Genomic DNA, 19,875 nt, shown 5'->3' with positions numbered 1-19,875 from the left:
TATACTTGGTTAATTGAAAACAACATGAATAAATAAGCATTATGTTCGACAGAGTAATCTGAATGGTTCAACCAATAAACACAATTGCATTTCAGTAACTTTCATAAAATATGCCATGTGTAATGATGTCACATGAAAATAGTTATGTGCTTTGTAGTAGCTGGCTATTTCGGGGAGAAATATACAACATTCCATGTCTATATTCAGTAAGTAATGGAATTTTATTAAAAATACAATTTAATCAGATACACATGTACTGTCTGCACACAATAATCTTAGACACTGGGTGGCAATTAAAGATGAGAGAGACAGAGAAAGAGAGAGAGAGGCCAATGAAAATATTGTAAACATTAATGTCTAGTATAACATTCCAACAATCTTTAGACATACAGTTTTTTTACTGTTCTACTTAGAAATCTCTGCAGCTGAATTCCATCAATCTGTCTTACCCACCCACCCACCCCACTAGTTTTTAACTTCTTTAAGCTGAGGGGTTAAGGGACATTAAACAGCATTTGGTGATGAGGCTCCAGCTTACGAGTTTCAGGGAGGCTAGACTAGCCCCTTTGTCACCACTACTCCCAAGGGCATTTTGACAAGAGGTGCTGCAACCTGCCAAGGACACCAGCTAGGAGTCAAATCGCATAAAGATCCTATGGCTAAACCATACAGCACTTAGCGTAGGACTAACTTTCAGACATGTGTCACACAGGCCCGCTAGTGAGAGTATTGTCCTGAAGTCACATGAACCTGTTCCCTTTTCTAAAGTTTAGGTCCTGAACGTCAAGGGTTAGCTTAGGGGAACAAGAGACTAGCGGAGTAAATTATAAATAGACTGGAAGAAGGCTATAAAAAACATTCATGTATCTTTTCCAAGAAAAAATCATGCATCTTCAGACTTTGGCATGGAAGTCTATGATTACTGATACCTGAGGACATGGCACATGAAAAGAGAAATTGAGAGAAAACTTGGTTAAAGAAACTGCATTGAACAAATCTTAACATTTAATCAATCTAACACTTAAGCTAAATTAAGAAAAAAAATTACTCTATTTTCTTGCATACAAGTTGAATTTTTCAAACCAAAATTTACAGCCAAACAAGGTAGGTTGACCTATGTACCAAAATGACTTTGAAGAACCAAAAACTTCATGTGAACTGCAGCAGGATTCGGAAAGATAGTGACAAAGTTTGACTGTCTACACTACATGTTTGCACTATACACTGCACTGACTTACATGCCAGAAAATAAAAGAATCCGTTTTGAAATTACTAAACCCTCTCAAATGCAACAATTCAATATTTATAATTAGAAACTACTGTTATTCAAATTTTAATTTTTTTAAAAATTGAAATAGGATATATTTACAATCATTTCACACAATGTTTATTAAACAGAAACATTGAAGATATCTGATCATATTCGAAAGCATGAACCCCATTCCCATAAAGGGTACAGGAAAAGGATACACTTTGACATCATCTCAATAACATTCTCCTCACATTCAATAATATATGAAAATATTGCCCAGCAGCAATAAATGGCTGTGAGGTTATGGTGATGCACTACTGAATGCATGGCCCTACCAGCATTGTGTTGGGCCCATGAGCTTGAATAACTAAACAAAAAGACAGTCTCCATTCCTACTTCATAGTTGAGTAGATAGCAATAGGATGGCTGTTCAGTTGTGAAAGCAATGCTTCAATAAAAACTATTTCCATCAATCGCAACTACAGTATAAGGCAGTGCATTATTTAGACCAGCCACAGGCAAAGCGCATCCTATGCAACTTTCTGAATGGAAAGCCTAACAAAACATTACCCTGAATTTTTTTTTTAGTAGTACAGCCCACCTGATGATGAGCCATATCTCATGTGGCCTGCTTCTCAAAAAATGCTGTCCATGCTTGCTTGAACCTTTAGCATTTAAACCAAGCACATCTAGCCCAAATATTCTCCTTGATTTACATTCAAACTGGCCCCATCCAGCCTCTCATACTTACCCTACAATGTCATTGCTAAAAATAAACAATCACATCAAAACCTCAAAGCTATGAGATAATGCATGATTAATTCAAAATAAGTATTATGTTTGACAAATTAAATTGGATGCTAAAGGATTAGACCAATGCAGATAACCAGAAAGTCTTGATGGCTATAATTTGCCTTCTTCCATTCCACACTCAACACTTTAGTCAATCTTTCTACAGTATACCAAAAGTCCTACATCAACTCTAACCAACAAACAGAAACTTCATACCAAACATTTCTTTGAAAATTGTTTGTTGCTAGTGCCATGTTCTGCATTGAACCAGTAAATTTCTTGCTTCCACTGAAGTGGAACTTGTGACTGTTCACTATATATATGAACTAACTTAACGAAAGATCATTCTTTAGTTCATCCAGTACCTAAGCTACTTACGATATTATAAAAGAAACTGTATACAGTCTCTTACAGTTTCTTTACAAACTGTCTCTGAAGTAGTCTATAGCACTATGAGGTTATCTTTCCGTGACATACAATGAACCAACAATTTCACATTTATGAAGCTGTAATACTTCTCTATAGATTAATCAGTAGCCAGAAACATTACACATTGTAGGTGCAGTTACCAGCACATGAACTCAAGTTTGCTCCCATTGTGTTGTATTTTGGGAAAATGTCATTTCCTATAGCTTTGGCTATAGGAAACTGGGTTGAAAGAAACTGTAAAGAAGCCTACTGAGTGACAGCACCTGGCATTGTCCCACACTATGCCATGCTGATTGTAAGAGTACACATGGCTGGCTGTGGGGTTAAAAAGCTTTGCAACCACATGGTTTCAGGTTCAGTCCCCTTGGGCAAGCACCTTCTGCTATAGACCCAGGCTGACCAATGTCTCATGAGTGAATTGGGTAGATGGAAACTGTCTAGAAGCCTCTCTTACACACACACAATTATGTATGTTTGCCCTCACCACACACATCACTTGACAACTGGTGTTGGTTTGATTACATCCTTGTAACATAGCAGTTCAGCAAAAGAGAACATTAGAATTAGTACCAGGCTTAAAATAAGCACTGGAGTCAATTTGTTTGACTAAACCCTTCAGCATGGCCACAGTCCAATGATGGAAACAAGTAAAAGATAATAAAAGATGTGTGTGGATTGGTCAGTCACTTCGACACGAGGATTTGCTCAACCAAATCCTCATCATTGAACGACTGATCCATTCATCACACTATACAGTCAATGCCCTACACAGTTTGTGGAGCTGATACTGTGAGTCGATAACAAAAACAGACTGGACTGTCACTTGTGTTAATCAACTTGAAAACATACTTTCTGAATGTTCAACATTATGACCACTGTTTTATGACGATTTAAACATCACAGACACAGTTTACACACAATGGTGAGGACTTTGGACACAGTTTATCACCACATTTCACATCACTTTCATTTATGTGATTCCAACAAGTCTGATCAACATTACAGTAAACCATTAATGTTGCTGATCACCACACAACACACACACCTCTGTTAATTGTATCAAATTTCGGTTGCTTCCCAATAACATGGTTTTGGGTTCAGTTCCACTGCATGGTACTTTGGACAGCCCTAGGTTGATCAAAGCCTTGTGAGTGGATTTGGTAGATGGAAACTGAAAGAAGCCCATCATATATATTTATATATGTATGTACATGTGAATATGTTTATCCCCACCACCACCACTTAACAACCAGTTGATAAAAGGGATCGACAGAATAAATACCAAACTTAAAAAAGTAAAAAACTGGGGCTGATTCCTTCAACTAAACATTTCAAGATGGTGCCCCAGCATGACTGAAAACCAATGAGTGAAACAAAAGATAAGACCAAGCAAAGAGGTGGGGGCTAGTTGATGACATTGACCAAGTACTTGACAGGTACTTTATTTTATTGAATGAAAGGGTGAAAGGGAAAGTTGACCGTGACAGGATTTGAACCTAGAATGTAAAGAGCCTCAAGAAATGTCTGATGTGTTAATGTTTCTGCCAACTTTCCATCTTAACTTTGCTATTTTTTTTTTACTTGTTTCAGTCATTTAACTGTTGCCATGCTGGAGCACTGCCTTTAGTCAAATAAATCGATAACAGGACTTATTCTTTGTAAGCGTTAAGTTATGGGGATGTAAACATGCAACATCGATTGTCAAGCGATGGTGGGGGGAACAAACACACACACAGACACACACACACACATATATATATATATATATATACAATGGGCTTCTTTCAGTTTCTGTCTATCAAATCCACTCACAAGGCTTTGGTCAGCCTGGGGCTATTGTAGAAGACACTTGCCCAAGATGCCATGCAGTGGGACTGAACCTGGAACCATGTGGTTGGGAAGCAAGCTTCTTTCCACACAGCCACTCCTGCACTAGTAAATAAATTTTTTTTTTAATTATCAAGTGCAATTATTGATTTAAGAGTTATGCAATATAATTGTCATGATATGTGCAACTATATTCTTACACTATAAACCACAGAATTAAAATTGGTGACTCCTGCTGATGTGATTCAAACCAGCACTGATTGCAATTTAGCATCAATGTGATTTCAAACAACTATTTTCAGGACTTCCATACACTAGGACAATTTCTTTACAACAGCTTTAAGCATCAAAAAATTTTTTTAAATACTAGATCATCTTATCCTTGTGTGGCTGCATATGTAAAAATGGCCAAATTTTTCAGACCAAAATTTACAGCCAGGAGAAAGAAAAAAAAAAGATCATTAAATAAATATTACATTTGATAGACTAATATGAATGCTAAAGGTACACTACAGATACACGTATCATTAACACAACTCTCAGACACACTGTCCAATTCTACAAACAGAGCTACTAAGGCTATAGCAGAAGATACCTGCTAGTGGGATTGATCCCAAGATTGTAAAATGCACTGCTTAAGCCTTATCTTGTGCCTGCATAAATAAAATCACACATTGTGATTTTGGTTAGGCAGTGACTTGGCACAGGGGTTCAGAAGTTGGTTTCCCAACCACATGGCAGGCAAATGACTTCTATTATGGCCTTAGATCAACCAAAGCTTTGCGATAGGAGTGAGTTGGCTGGTAGGTAGATGTGTGTGTGTGTCCCCTTCTCTTAACATCATATGATAGTCATATGGAGTGTCATCCTCCTACAAACAGTAACCTTCATTTCCAATCTTCCATCAAAACATGCCTGGCTATGAAAAAATATTAACTGGCTTCTCAACAGGTGAGGGTTGGCAAGAAAAAGAGCTGCCGACTGTAGAAAATTTGAACAAATTCTGCCTGATCCATGCAGGAATAGAAAAGTGGACATTAAAATGTTAAGTAATATTAACTTGGAAGCCTGCATACAGCGAGACAATGATGTCCTCCACAGACCTTTTGCTTTTCCTATCAACAAAACCAATATCTTTAGATAAAAAGTCAGTGGTTGAAAGAGTTTAACTCATTTGAAGTGAATCTAAGTCCTACATTTAAAAGGTCAAATCTATAAATTATAAAAATTAATAATTCAAACATTACACAATAGTGTTCAGATGCTCTCTCTCAGTCCAATAGACTGAAAAAAAAAAAGAAAAAGTTTGCTCACACAAAATGCCATGTCAATCTATTTTGGGGAAATATTTTTTTCCTTTTTTGTGTTTAACAGAAAATGTGAGTCAAAGTGAAACAGTAGTAGCACATGGCAGATCTCTTAAGTATGTCTAGGAGAAATCATAATTGTCATCAGGAAGCTATGAGTTGTATATGTCTGTATGGATGTACTTTAGTTCCAATTGTTAAAGGAAAGTTGAAATGAGAGGGGGGGGGAAGAAAGGGGGAGAACATTTAAATTTATTTTACAGACTACTTTTCTCTTGTGTTTTTCTGTTCAACATAATTCAGAATTGGCAAGAGAACTAATAGTGTAGAGATATTGAAATCCTGCAACAGAATTAAAGATGTGGAGAATAAATCTAGAATAAGGGGTGCATGCATATATGTGTGTGTGTGTGTGCAAGAGAGAGAGAGTCAGTGAGTCTGTCTGTCTGAGTGTCTGTGTGTGTGTGTGTGTGTGTGTGTGTGTGTGCGCATGTCTGTGTCTCTCTGTCTGGCTGTCTGTGTATGTGTATTGCCTGCCTGTGTGTACATGTGTCAGTGCGTGTGTGTGTATCTATGAACCAGATGAGATACTATATACTGCTGGTAACAATGCACTTCCTTGCAACGTTGAAGCTTTTGAATAAGGTTGCCAGTTTGGGAATTGAAACCATGTCTTGTAGTCACAGATACAACACCATAACCACTAGGCTATGGTGTTGCATTCATGTGTGTACGTGCGCATGTGTGGTTATTCAGACTGAAGAAATGACAGGGGACCGAGAGTTGCAGTGATTTGCTGTACTTGAGAAGCCAAGTCAAATCATTGTCTTTCACACATATAGACTTGTCCTTTACAAGTGCTGGTGCCACAGAAAATGCACTTGTGCCAGTGTTATGTAGAAGAAACCTATGCCAGAGGCACATAAAGAAACCCAGCACACTTTGTAAAGTGGTTGGTGTTAGGAAGAGCATCCAGCTGTAGAAACCATGGTACAATGAACAATGGGAGTCTGGCCAGCTGCTGTCAAACCATGCAACCCATGCCAGCATGGAAAATGGATGTTAAAGGATCATGATGAAGATGATTATATTGGACATGGGCTAGCATTGTATTCTTTCTTGTCTTGAGGTTCACAGTCAAATGGCTGGGTGGATTCGCGTGAAAAATAGCACACATGTGGGGACAGGTGCATAGATTGGAATGCGGTTTGTATTTTTTTCCTAGCCCCCATAGTTACCGAGAAAATCGATTAAAACTTTTTCTTATGGAATTCTCTTATTTGTTCTACCATTAAAACAACCAGTTGCTCACACAGCCGGCATATACCATTTCGCTAGCAACAAGGGGAGTACAGGATGACAATCAGTCAAAACTTTCGCTATGCTGTCTCTCTTCTTTCACCTCTTTGTGGGGTTAATAATCTTAATCTTTAGTTACAGCTTCTCATTCAAACTATATAATAGGTAGAATTGTCGGATGGAGACAGTGGGGGAGATTTGGCTGCTATTTCTACCATGTAGAGGTCTGAACTTAATTTTCATTCAAATATTTGCATTTCAAAAATTTAACAATCTTTTTCATAAATCAGTTATCGTAAAAATTTTATATGATGAACACGCACACACACACGTCCATTTCATGTATCTTCTTTCAATTTCTGCTCTCTGCAAATAAAAGTTTTATGGATACAACTGCTTACAAAAATAGGGATTAATGTATAATTTTTTTCTATGTTCATAATTAAATCAATATTTTAATGATTAGACAGAGGTCCAATAGTATAGCTCTCACAAACAGACTATGTACAAATTTGTTCTTCACAACTCCTGAAACTGTTTTCTGACCGGGGTGGGTGGGAGGAGTCAGGAAATTTTCATACAGCTGGAGGCTCTAATCGAAACAGGGGCCCCGAAATGATAAGGTTGAGAAACACTGTTATAGATTATGCCTAACTGAAAACAATCACAGCCACATTACCCAAAACAGACTGTGTGAAACTGGGCTTAGCTGCTAGTATACATATGTAAATCACCATTTTTATTTAGCATCTATTTCCTATGTTGGCATATTGAGGAAGGTTTGACAGGAACTGTTAAGTCAGAAAACTGCACCAAGCTCTGCTGCCTGCTTTTGCATGGTTTCTATGGCTGGATGTCCTTCCTGACACAAACCACTTAACTGGGTGCCTTTTATGTGGCACCAGCAGCCATGAGATCATCATATAACTTGCAGGACAAGACCCCCTCAACTGGAGTGGGGGAGGAGTAGTACTGAGGGACAGAAAAGATGTTTTGCATTAGAATAAAAACATAGATAACTCAGAGAGTGAGATAGGAGAGAAAAATGAAGACGTGACAAAGAGGGGCAGCCCCCCCCAACACCCAAGTTACAGTGATTGGAGAGGGTGAGGGAGTTCACAAGATTGACTGGAGAGTGGGAGCTAAAAGGGAGGATGTAATGAGTGGGCAGTGGTAGAGGAACAAGGTATTTGGATTATGTTGTGGGGAAGGGATTGAACAGGGACATTGTGTGCAGGTAGGTATGTGAGGGAGAGTGGAGGGGAGAGGGATACAATGGTGGTAAGCATAAATGGGCTGTGGAGAAGGGATGGGGGTCACACACATGGATTTTATGAAGAGGAGCAGGTCAGGGCACTTGAAAACGAATCAGAAACTGCACCAATTGAAACAGTAAAGGTTAAATATTACATTCTCCCTACATCACGTCAAGGACACCTCTCTCTCTCTCCTTTTGCTTTCACCCTACTCTCTCACTCCTTGCTTTTCCTCCTCATCTTTCCCTTCAACTAATCATGTGATGCATTTTAGCCTTAGTGTACTAATACATTGATGCTCTATGTTTAACCTTTTAGCATTTAAACCAGCCATATTCAGCCCAAATATTCTACATGTTTTGTGGTCAAACTGACAAGATCCAGCCTCTCACACCGACCCTACAATGTCATTCGGAAAACAAACAATCATCCAAGTCTTGAAGCTATGAGATAATGCATGATTAATTCAAAACAACATAAATAAATAAGTATTACATACGACAGAGTGATCCTGATGCTAAAGGGTGAAATTCTTTTGAGATCAGCTTTACCCTTCGTGCTTCCAGAATCAATCAAGTACTGCGGTCAGTTTAATCAATTATAAATGAGAAGCTGGAGCCCCTGAGGCAGTCCATTCTGCAACTCCAGCCAGAATGGAACTGGTGCTAAGCTTCATCAGCCCTTGCCCCCCATACCCTACCTGAAGTTGTTGAGGAGAGGAAACCTGCTGCATAAGTACTTGCAAACAATCTTACCTAGGTCTACACCCTGGAGACGATGCCCCACTGTCACATCCCAGACCGATCGTCTCGTAAAGAATATGGATGCCAAAGAAATTAGTTTGAACTACTCTAATACTACTGACCATGCTGCAGCACTGCCAAAATTATTCATACAAATATCTAAAATTCTTTTGAAAGTTATCTAAGATGAATATTTTGGAAAAGAATGACTAAAACACTAAAGAGACAACTGTGCTCACCAATGGCCAAAATTCCTCCTTTCTTTTCATGCACTTCACTACTGGATACCATCTCAAAGACATTGTGGTTAATCTCATCAATGAATGCATTCTGGTCATCTAAAGGCATCTCAGGAACATCAGTGTTAACATAACGATAAAGTTCGTAGGCTGTTGCCAGTCGACTTTCGTCATTGCGGCTACGTAAGCCAGTGATAAAAGGAGTTATATGTTTGGATGTCATTTTGGTAAAATTGTCTCTCCACACAGAGGCACTGCCCAAACTTCTTTTTTCAATCCAGTTTAATCTGTAAGAAAAAAACAAAAAAATTCTTAAACAGCATAAGAAACATTTTTAAACAGGAAAACACTAATTTCATGGTAGTAAAACAGCGTGATTTTAGTATGATTGAAACACCTAATGATATCACAACTATACATCCATTGTGTGTGATAGGTGTAGGAATGGCTGTGTGGTTAATAAGCTCACCTTGCAACCCCATGCGCCTTGGACAAGTGTTTTCTGCTATAGGCATGAACTGATCAATGCCTGAAGTGAATTTGGTTGACAGAAAAACAGTGTGAAAGTTCATCGTGCACACACACACATACTATGAGAGTTGAATCATTGGTTACACCATGATGTTCTGGTGCACTGAGCAGTTAGCTTTCTTTATCTGCAGTAATTCATGAATACATAACTGTATTGTATAATGCACAGCGTGCACATCAGTGCAGACATTATTTATTCCACACTGAAATTATTATTACATGAAGACGGCTGCGAAATGGCTGTAACCTTAAGGATGTTGAGTGGTTAAATAACTACATCCACCTGTCATACTTCCTGACTTTTTATGGTTTATATACTCCTCATGAAATAATTTCAACAATTGTATCTTCTGGATTTCAGCTGCATGGACACTTTGCATCATTACACTTTTCTTTACGTGGATTACTATGTGGTCTGTTAGCCAAGTCCACTAAAAGATTTTGATAGCCACACAATTCTATGAATCCGGATATTACACTACAAATTTTTTAAACTCTTCCTATTAAAATAAGGACTTATTACATTGACACAAAGGCAATAAACATTTTGGAATATGATTATAGTTAACAATAGCAGTGGTTTTCAAACTATAAATGGTAACCCTGCCCTTTCCTTAACCCTTTTGCTACCATATTTCTGTTGAGATGCTCTGTATTTCTTTCAATTAATTTTAAATATAACAAAGAATTTAGTAAAATAACTTACTTATGATTAAGCTAGTGTCAGGAACATAAATTGTGTGGAAGATTTTAATTCAGAACCTTTGAAAACAAGACATTTGTACTACAGGGCCAGAGGTGGTTTCAGATGGGTTGGTATCAAAAGGGTTAATTAAACATTTAATCATTGTTACTATCTTCCCAGTTGCTGATGCATTTTACATAGAATTTTTGGTCCTTCAAAGTTGACTGAGCTTTTGGCATTGTAAAATTGGGGCTGAAAAATTCTACTAGTATGCCAGGAAATACAGGATCTATTTCCATGGAACAGTAACAATTGCTGAAGGAAAAAGGCTTTGAATGCCATCATCAAAAAGCTGTGTATCTAAGTCCCTTGAACAGTGTTGTGTAGGGTGAAATACTAAACCTACAGAAAACAAAAAAATGATTAAAAACTGGTAAACTTGGTGGTGGGGGGAATTTGGTGATAACTGAGATAGAAGCTAATAATTATCTTCTAGATTGATATTTTACAATGATGAAATTAATTCTGAGCAACAGCTACAGTAAATTGAAGGCAAATCTCTATCATTTGCATTGTGATAACAAAACTATTGAAATGTCGTCACTAAAGTAAATAATTTCTTATAGAGTTCTAAATATTTTCACCTTCCTTTAAAATAATAAAATTTATCCAGGAAAGAAGGGTGGAACACAAAACCTTTGTAGGCTCTTCCAAATTGGTGAGACTGATGTGACTGGTACCCAACCTGATCACCTACAGGTTAATGCTTGGGTGAAAAAGTAAGTAGGAAATGAAAGGAAAGGAACTAGATTTGGTTCGAATGATTGCAGCAGAAATCAAATTCTACTCAAAGGACCTAAGAACTAGCCAGTGGTATTAATCAAGTTATTTATTTATTTCTAATAAGGATTAAGAACAGAGTAAACCTGCCTAATCTCAAAATATGACCCATACTTAGTTCAATGAAAATATTCCTCTGCTACAGGAGCAGGGTGGTGATTATTTGGAGTAGCACTTTATGGTTATATATATTTCATGTTGACAGCAAATACCTGCTTTTGAAGTAAGGAATTTTGTTTTATTCCACAGATGTGGCTGTGTGGTAAGAAGTTTGCTTTCTTATCACATGGTTCTGGGTTCAATCTCACTGCATAGTACTTAGGGCAAGTGTCTTCTATAACTCTAGGCCAACCAAAACTTTACAAGTGGATTTGGGAGATGGAAACTAAAAACATGTGTTACTGTCTCTGTTTTGACATCACAATGAGATTAATAAACGAGTATCATTGTCATGCAAGTGGGGGGGGGGATATTACCTTACTTGGAAACAGGTGAGGGCATAGGAAGGCATCCAGCCATAGAAAATCCACCTCAATAAATTCCATCTGACCCATACAAGAATGGAAAAGTGGGCCTTAAAATGATGATAATGGTCTTAAAAAAGTGCAGAATGACTGGTCATAATGTCAATAAGGAATGTAAACAGCAGATCACCATTTCACTCGAGTGACAAGCAACTCTGTGGAATTTCAACACGCACACACACAAATAGTGTTTCTAACAATCAAATCCGCTTACAAGGTGTTGATTAGCCCAGGGCTACAATAAAAGACACTGGCTCAAGATATGCCATACAGTGGGGTTGAAACCATGATCAAGTGGTTACAAAGCAAAATTCATAACTGCACAGACAAAGCTTTTACCAATTATTTCATTGACAACAAGAAATATATTTATTTAATGATATAAACCAGTTGCAGACTTTCCTGTTGTAGATGACAGATGAGGGTTATGCAAATTGATGCAGAACCGGAACGGAAGATTGGTTTCTAGTGACTGAATGTCTTTGCAGTACATGAGCTCGCTCCTTCCATCACATTGACATTGCCTCTACAGGTGCATGATGTGTCACATCAGAAGTGATCCCAATGCAACAGGGGATGAACTGTTTTGCTCAAGAACATAAATGCACCACTCAGTCCAGGAATTGAAATCATAATCTCACAATTGTGAGTGGAACACCATAATGCCTAATTGATATGTACCACTTACTGTGGTACACATCAATTAATCTTAACAATTTTACCACAATAAAAGGAATCAACTTTATAAATACAAGTAACTGTATTTTACAGAAGCATTGCCTTCCTGAAAACATTAGTCGCATGAAATTCCTTAACACAAAACCCATTTCCCCTGATTTACATGTAAAGAAATTATTTTTATCATTATTTTAGCTGTTGGATGATAAAACTATAAGGCTACAATCTTGACTTAAATACACTGCTTTTTAGTTTAAAATCCACAGCCTCTTCCAATCCGCTATATAGACACATTATTGTTTTTATTCAAAAACATCAAAAATGAAAATAAAAAAAGAGTGAAAGTCACACACTTATCTACAATGTATTCCCCTGCTTTTTTTTTTTTGTCTTTTAAAGAAACAAAAATATCTTGGTTTTCTTGAAAAGTTCTAGTAATTTTCAATATTTTGTTCTGGCCTTTTTACAGACTGGCTTCAAATCCCGCTAGCTTTTCCCAAAATCCAACAGTTATGTCTCTTCCCAGCAATTGATTGAACATGTATCAAGCTTTAGACAATATGTCTGATTTACTTTGATACAATAATTTCATGTTACCGCCATATAAAGCAGAAACCATATCTTGCAATGCATGGGATGCCAGTATTCAAAGTATAACTCTCGTTTAGGGTGCAACGTTTCCCCACTCTCGTCCCAATTTTAACTTGGTGCTTATGCTAAATCTGTTGACTTTAAAGAAATAAACCAAATTGGCAGGAGCAGACCTACAGGAAAGCAAGGCTACCAATACATCGACTGGGTTGGTGCATAATTATTGCGGCTTTTTTTTCAACAAATACAAAACATCTTTGAATGATGGTCTGACCGTCTGCCAAGCAAATGGGAAGCAGTAATTGAAGTAAATGGTGAATATGCTCCGGAATAATCATTTAAAGATGTTTTTGTTACATGTTGTTATTGTTTTTGTTGAATAAAATTTGCTGCAAAAAAGCTGCAATAATTATGCACCACCCCAATACATAAACCCAACTCGCAGTTGATTAAACATACATCAAATTTTAGACAACATATTCAAGTTATATTTTAATACCATTTAAATTCCACATACTGTGAAATTGACTTCTTACATAGGTGGAAGTCCTTGATTCTGAAGGGAATGCATATTCCATTGTGTAGACCCTTAGAACTTGTCCGGATGAAAAGCAAAGTTGACTGCAAGGATTTAAACTCAGAAGAGACCATATCTAAATGGCACAAGGCATTTTATGGGACACTCCAGCCATTCTGTCAACTCACTACACTTACAGCACAATAACAGACAACAACAAGATGAAGCACAATCGAGAAATGCATAGCAACCACGTAGTCATTCCCACAAAGGTAACACATAAACATCAAAATGCTTTTTTCCTGCTTTTCACAATAATTAGAAATAATCAACAGGTGAAATATCCAAATTGAATTTAGAGAATTGACAGATTCACAGAAGAAGTTTCATGGGAATATTGAATTTACAAGCGGTCCCCGACATCCTGCATGCATATCCCGAGTGACGGGACACCATGTTTGCTGCAGAATCTCCTCAGATGAAGGGACAGAACGACCTCGAAGCCGCCGGTTGCCGATCAAACGCCTCTTGGAACTCTCAGGTCTGCACAGATGGAACTGCGAATGGCTTGCTATCTCCAGTGATCTCACACAGGACCGTCAAGCACGGGCCGCCATGGTTTGTGATGCCGTTAGGAACAGAGAAGAAGCCGGCTCAACCTGCCCTGAGTGAACGCCGTCACAAGTACAAGTAATTTAGAGAATGAATGGAGAGAAAATCTGAGATGAACCTTAATGGAAATAGTTGCATCAATAATGGATATGTTACAAGTTGGCAGCTCAATATTATACTAAATACTCAAGATCGTGATCTTGAAAATATTGACTTCTAAGGTCTTTACTCAAAGAATTAGCATTCCACTGAAATAATTTCTAAACCAGCTTTTTAGTGGTTTCTGTCTTTAAGTCATCAGTATAGAGTACCTCTAAGGCCATTTATACATGAATTCCCTAAACAGACCTTTGATGATCAAGAAATTTATTATGTTTTGTTTCTGAAGGACCTTCTCACCCAATTGGTGCAGAATAAAAAATAAAATCCATTATGTCCCCACATCATCCACTTTTCATGTTTGTTTCACATGCTGGGTTGAACTGGACAGTCTGGCAGAGTCCTGTAAGCTGTAGGATTACATTGAGCTCCAATATCAGGTTCAGCATGGTTTCAATAGCTTGATGCTCTTCCAAAGTCTAGCCTAATAACATTTCTATATTAATCTGCGAATGCTCTCGATGTGAATGTCTTCATCAACACCATTCAACCAAGACAATGACATTTGTATATTTTCTCTGTATTTCAGCAAGATGGGTAAGGACTGGAGTATAAAGAAAAAACGAAAAAAAAAAAAAAAATTGTAAAGAGAGAAGTGGCTGAAAACTGATCAGCAGAGAAAAATGGATGTGAAATGATGATGAGAGACTGCTGCAGAGTTTGTCAACCAAATTGCACTCACAAAGCATTGATCAACTTGTTAAGGAATGAGAGAAGAGGTTGGGGTACAGCAGATTCTTGCTGTAGAGGAGCTACCTGGCTACTCATATTTAGGAGAGAGTGAATGAGTTAATTGGTGGTACCTCCAAAGGGATAGTGATGATGAGGTGCACAGGTGGCACCTCAATTACTTGTTCTTGTGGGATCATTCCCCTGTTGTGGGTTGAGCTGGCTCTGACCAACAAGTTCACCACATCCTTCATGACTACTGACCACATCAGACGGTTGGTGGCAGTCAAGGTAGTCCAGTTTGACAATTGGACAACTGCCCCACTAAGAGAGCAAGTGCACCAGATAGCACAAACACTGTAGCTGTCGTTGTCATTCACTGTTGCAACTCAATAGTGGATGGGAGTTTGCAAGGATATATGTGGAAAGAGATAAGAGGAAGGCAATATCTGTAAAGATTGAAAAGGTTTGAAGGTGGGACAGGAGTTGGGGAGGCTTGAAGGATTCTAGCAGCAATCCTAATATTTCATTACTATCAGTAATTCACAATAAACTAAGAATTAAATCAACATGGACTCTGTCCCTAAACAGTCACACTTTCAGGTGTCGGCCTCATCACTGTCACACTTTCAGGTGTCGGCCTCATCACTGTCACACTTTCAGGTGTCGGCCTCATCACTGTCACACTTTCAGGTGTCGGCCTCATCACTGTCACACTTTCAGGTGTCGGCCTCATCACTGTCACACTTTCAGGTGTTGGCCTCATCACTGTATACCAGATAAAAAAAAATTAATAAAAATCAAACCAATGAGGGAGTTCTCAACTGGGGTCCATTAGGGCTTTTGGAGGTTAAAATTTATGTACACTTTACACACTGAAACCCCACAGCCCATGTCTAACTATCATACAACTTGCATTTGTGAAGAGAAACTTTATGGCTTACAAAGTATCAATCCAGGACAGTGAACTGCAGAACTGTAAGAATGTTGGACAAGATGCTTTACTCTATTTGGTCCAGCTTTTTGCATCTTAAGTTCAAATCCTGCCATAACTAATTTGGTCAGTGGGACTAATTTGTGGCCCAGTTTGACACTAACAACTAGTACCTTGGGTGCTCTTAGCTGAATCCATTTTTTTGTAATCATTCAATCACCAGGTCACTACTTTAACAGTTTGCTCCTTCCAACTAGTCAAGCAAACCCATGAAAGGGTCATGGGTATTGCCTCCTACCCTAAAAAACCCTTCCTAGCTCTATAAATCCTAGATTCTTACTGCTTCTACCTCCACCACTTAAGTACATCACCAATATAACAGTTGACTGTCAACTAGCTATTAAGATCATAGGTTAGCTTGCAGCTAATTATTCCCATACATCATCATCATCGTTTAACATCCATTCTCCATGCTAGCATGGGTTGGACGGTTCGACCGGGGTCTGGGAAGCCAGGAGGCTGCACCAGGCTCCAGTTTGATCTGGCAGTGTTTCTACAGTTGGATGCCCTTCCTAACGCCAACCACTCCATGAGTGTAGTGGGTGCTTTTTACATGCCACCTGCACAGGTGCCAGGCGAGGCTGGCAGCGGCCACGATCAGTTGGTGCTTTTTACGTGCCACCAGCACTGGGGCCAGATGAGGCTGGCAAACAGCCACGATCGGTTGGTGCTTTTACATGTCACTGACACAGACGCCAGTCAGGCGGCCCTGGCAACTGCCATGTTTGGACGGTGCTTTTAACGTGTCACCGGCACGGGTATCTTAACTACAATTTCCATTTATTAAAATCTTTGATTCTTTGTCAATATGTCATCTCAAATCTTGATTACTTGTATCTTGTAGTGAGTAGAGAGTACAGGTACACCACTAACTTTCTAGACACTGATGGTCCGGAACCTCTTATAATCTTTACTAATTTACAGTAATGTACGGACACCTGTTTTCATTAAATTATTCAAATAAATTTAATATTTAATCTAATTTAGGGTATGTTGATCAAGTTGACCACCCTCACTACTTCAGAAAGTCTTTGGAACCAAACGGGCCTGGAAATTTCATCTTGTGCCTGTATGTAATCCTTATCAACACTTTAAACAAAACAAGGACATTTTCTGCCTGCCACCGATATTTTGTGTTGTTCTGTTATTAATTAGTTTTGAACTTTGCAATATTACCTATTAAACAATTCCAAATCTTTCTACGAGATGTAGAATCTTTCTTGCAGCTCTTCAACAGATTCTGCAATAAGAATCAGATAAAAACCTTGATGAATACCTACCTATACTGAATCTACTGCCAATTCTGACCTTACAGATCTTTTGTACATGACTTAACACCCTCTCTTGAACTATTCGTCTCTACAATGTAGGCTTAAACTTTCACTACGCTGAGAATGAGGAGGAGACAATTAAGCCACAAGAGAAAATATATTCAATAAAATTATTTTACATCTAAATTGTATAGACATATATATATATACATACCGATATCTACACAAAAACACACATATAATTTATATTAGTGCGTGAATGTGTTATGTAGGAGTACATATATCGCATGTTGTATACAAGTATGTATATAAATGTATGATGTATGTGGATAGGTACACAGACAACCAGTTCTATCTGTAAGCCATAACATAATGGAATATTTCTCACATGAACATAATATCTCAGAAACGGGCGAGAGATATGCGAATTGTTGATGATGTTTACGCCGTTCTGCCTGGCGTTAGTGAAAAGAAATGATATGAAACGGAACACTTAAACCCCGACATAATAAGTAACATAAAACTCAAATTTCAAAGTTTGAAATCGAAAACACAAACAGAAAATTCTTGTACGAGATGTGTGTGTGTTTATAGAAATCATTTCTTGTGTGGGTTAAAGGTCTCATATTTATAGAAAAAGGGGGGAAAAAAGTGATATTTATGTCTTTCAAGAAGACTTTCAAAAATAGACAAAATAATGATAATTATTTAATTTGCAACATGTTTTTTATTTTTCGCATTCTGAGTTTTGATTTTTGTACGGTTTTTGTTACCGAAAGATGAAGCAAAACCACTGTTAAAAGTGGAGGGAGGGAGGGATAGATGGATAGATATACCACACACTATGTTAAAGATGAGGCTACTGGAGTCCGCTGCTTCTAGTTCACTTGCATATTAAAAGCAAAGCCGACCCCGATGGTGCTTTGAATGTCAGGTTTAATGAAGCACTGAACATAGACACGCATACACACACGTGTGTGTGAGTGTTGTTTAATCCCCAGGTTAGAAATTGATAAGGCACATCTATAATTAAAAGCATTTCAGCTGTAACAATTTAGTCTGGTTTTTCTCTAATACGACCCTATACAGGGATGCATTACTCGGAATACAATGTCCCGATATAATTTTTCTTTTAAATTAGTAATTTGAGGGAAATTTGGCTGCTATTTCTAGCACATCAAGGAACTCCTGTATATGTATATATATGTGTGTGTGTAGTTTATTCTCAGATTAACCCTACTAGAAAACGGCTATAATGAAAGGCATTCTTTTTTCTTTTTTTTACTGGTCAGAGCGTATCCAGGACTACATTGATGTGGCTGTATTTTTAAGAATGCAGTAGGGTGTGATTGAAGGGAATTTGTCTGCTATTTCTAGCAGGCTTCTTCGAGTGCATAATAGTGTGTGTGTGTGCGTGTGTGGATGTATATAGTGTCAGTCATCTGTGAAAGCCGCAGCAAGCAGCGAAAAATTTAAGGAGGAATCTTGACTCTGCAAACGACGAGGGAATAGCAACGAGATCGATTTTTTTGTGGTTCCTAAATTTTTGTAACCCAAAAAGACATTGGAAAGACTTGCAACAATTCCTGATAATAATAGTTTCTTTTATTATTCTTCCTAGTTTGGGCAGAAAGCCTAAAATTTTGGGGGAGGAGGATATCATCGACACCAGTGCCCCGAAAAGATGAAATAATAATAATGCTGATGATGATAACATTAATAAAAAGTGTTTTTCTCTCCGAAATGCCTCAGCTTTTCTTTTCTTGAGACATCAGCGAAAATAATGAATGCAGCACGAATAAAGAGAAATACCACCATGAATGCTGGCTTGCTTTCTAAATGGTAAAAAGAAATGATTAAACGTTTGCCATGAAAAAGAGTCTGAATATATTTTGATAATGTTCTTCTTCTTGTTCTTGTTATCTCGAAATGGGAACAGGGCGAGAGATGGGAGAAAAGAGAAAGATGGAACGGTTATGAGAGAACAGCTTACCTTAAAGATCTGCCATGTCGTCCAAATTAACATATCTGAGTTGAATATTCCCCAGGAAATGCTAACTAAAGTTTGTAGTGGGAAGGCGGTTGTGTTGGAAGGCTTCGATGGATGTGGCACATCGCACACAGCTGCCTTGTTTACCTGCAGCGGAGAGGAATGGCAGATCTCGCCTGCAAGTCACACACACTCCTGCCTTCAAGATCTCGGCTACGCGAGATTAGGCTACACATATTATATTAAATATATTGAAAGAAATATGTGTGCGCGCAAACACACACACACTACTACATAAATATATCTATATCTATATAGATATATTTAGATATATATATATATATATGTGTGTGTGTGTATGTATGTGTGGGTGTGTTTGTATGTAAGAAACTGTTCATGTGCGAATGGGATCGCGCGCACACACACCACACACACACACACACACACGTACGCCCATGTACATAAATGAACAGATTCGCTCATGCACACAAAAATAAAACATAAACGTATTATCAGAAATACTTATAAATATTTATATAATTTATCTTACCAATCCGGCGAGTTTCTCACATACACACCCATTTCACAGACATACAAACACACATTGATACACATACGTATACACACACATATATATATTATACAAACACGCTGCGTTGACTCTTCCATT

At 37.9% G+C, this 19,875-nt stretch overlaps 1 protein-coding gene across 2 annotated transcripts in view; it reads right to left on the bottom strand.

Moving 5' to 3' along the window:
* Nucleotides 1-19,391, bottom strand: part of LOC115218127 (serine/threonine-protein kinase mTOR) — a 136,342-nt gene extending 116,951 nt beyond the window's left edge. For both annotated transcript variants that reach the window (XM_029787923.2, XM_029787924.2), the window contains exons 1-2: nucleotides 19,209-19,391; nucleotides 9,145-9,431 (exon numbers count right to left, since the gene is read on the bottom strand). In XM_029787923.2, the coding sequence (XP_029643783.1) occupies nucleotides 9,145-9,367 (223 nt within the window). In that variant the 5' untranslated portion in view covers nucleotides 9,368-9,431; nucleotides 19,209-19,391. The remainder of the gene's footprint in view (nucleotides 1-9,144; nucleotides 9,432-19,208) is intronic.
* Between the last annotated feature and the right edge of the window lie 484 nt (nucleotides 19,392-19,875).

Source organism: Octopus sinensis, linkage group LG12 (assembly GCF_006345805.1).
Source record: "Octopus sinensis linkage group LG12, ASM634580v1, whole genome shotgun sequence".
NCBI lineage: Eukaryota > Metazoa > Mollusca > Cephalopoda > Octopoda > Octopodidae > Octopus > Octopus sinensis.
The sequence above is the reverse complement of the archived record's forward strand: the minus strand, read 5'-3'. Positions and strand labels throughout refer to the sequence as shown.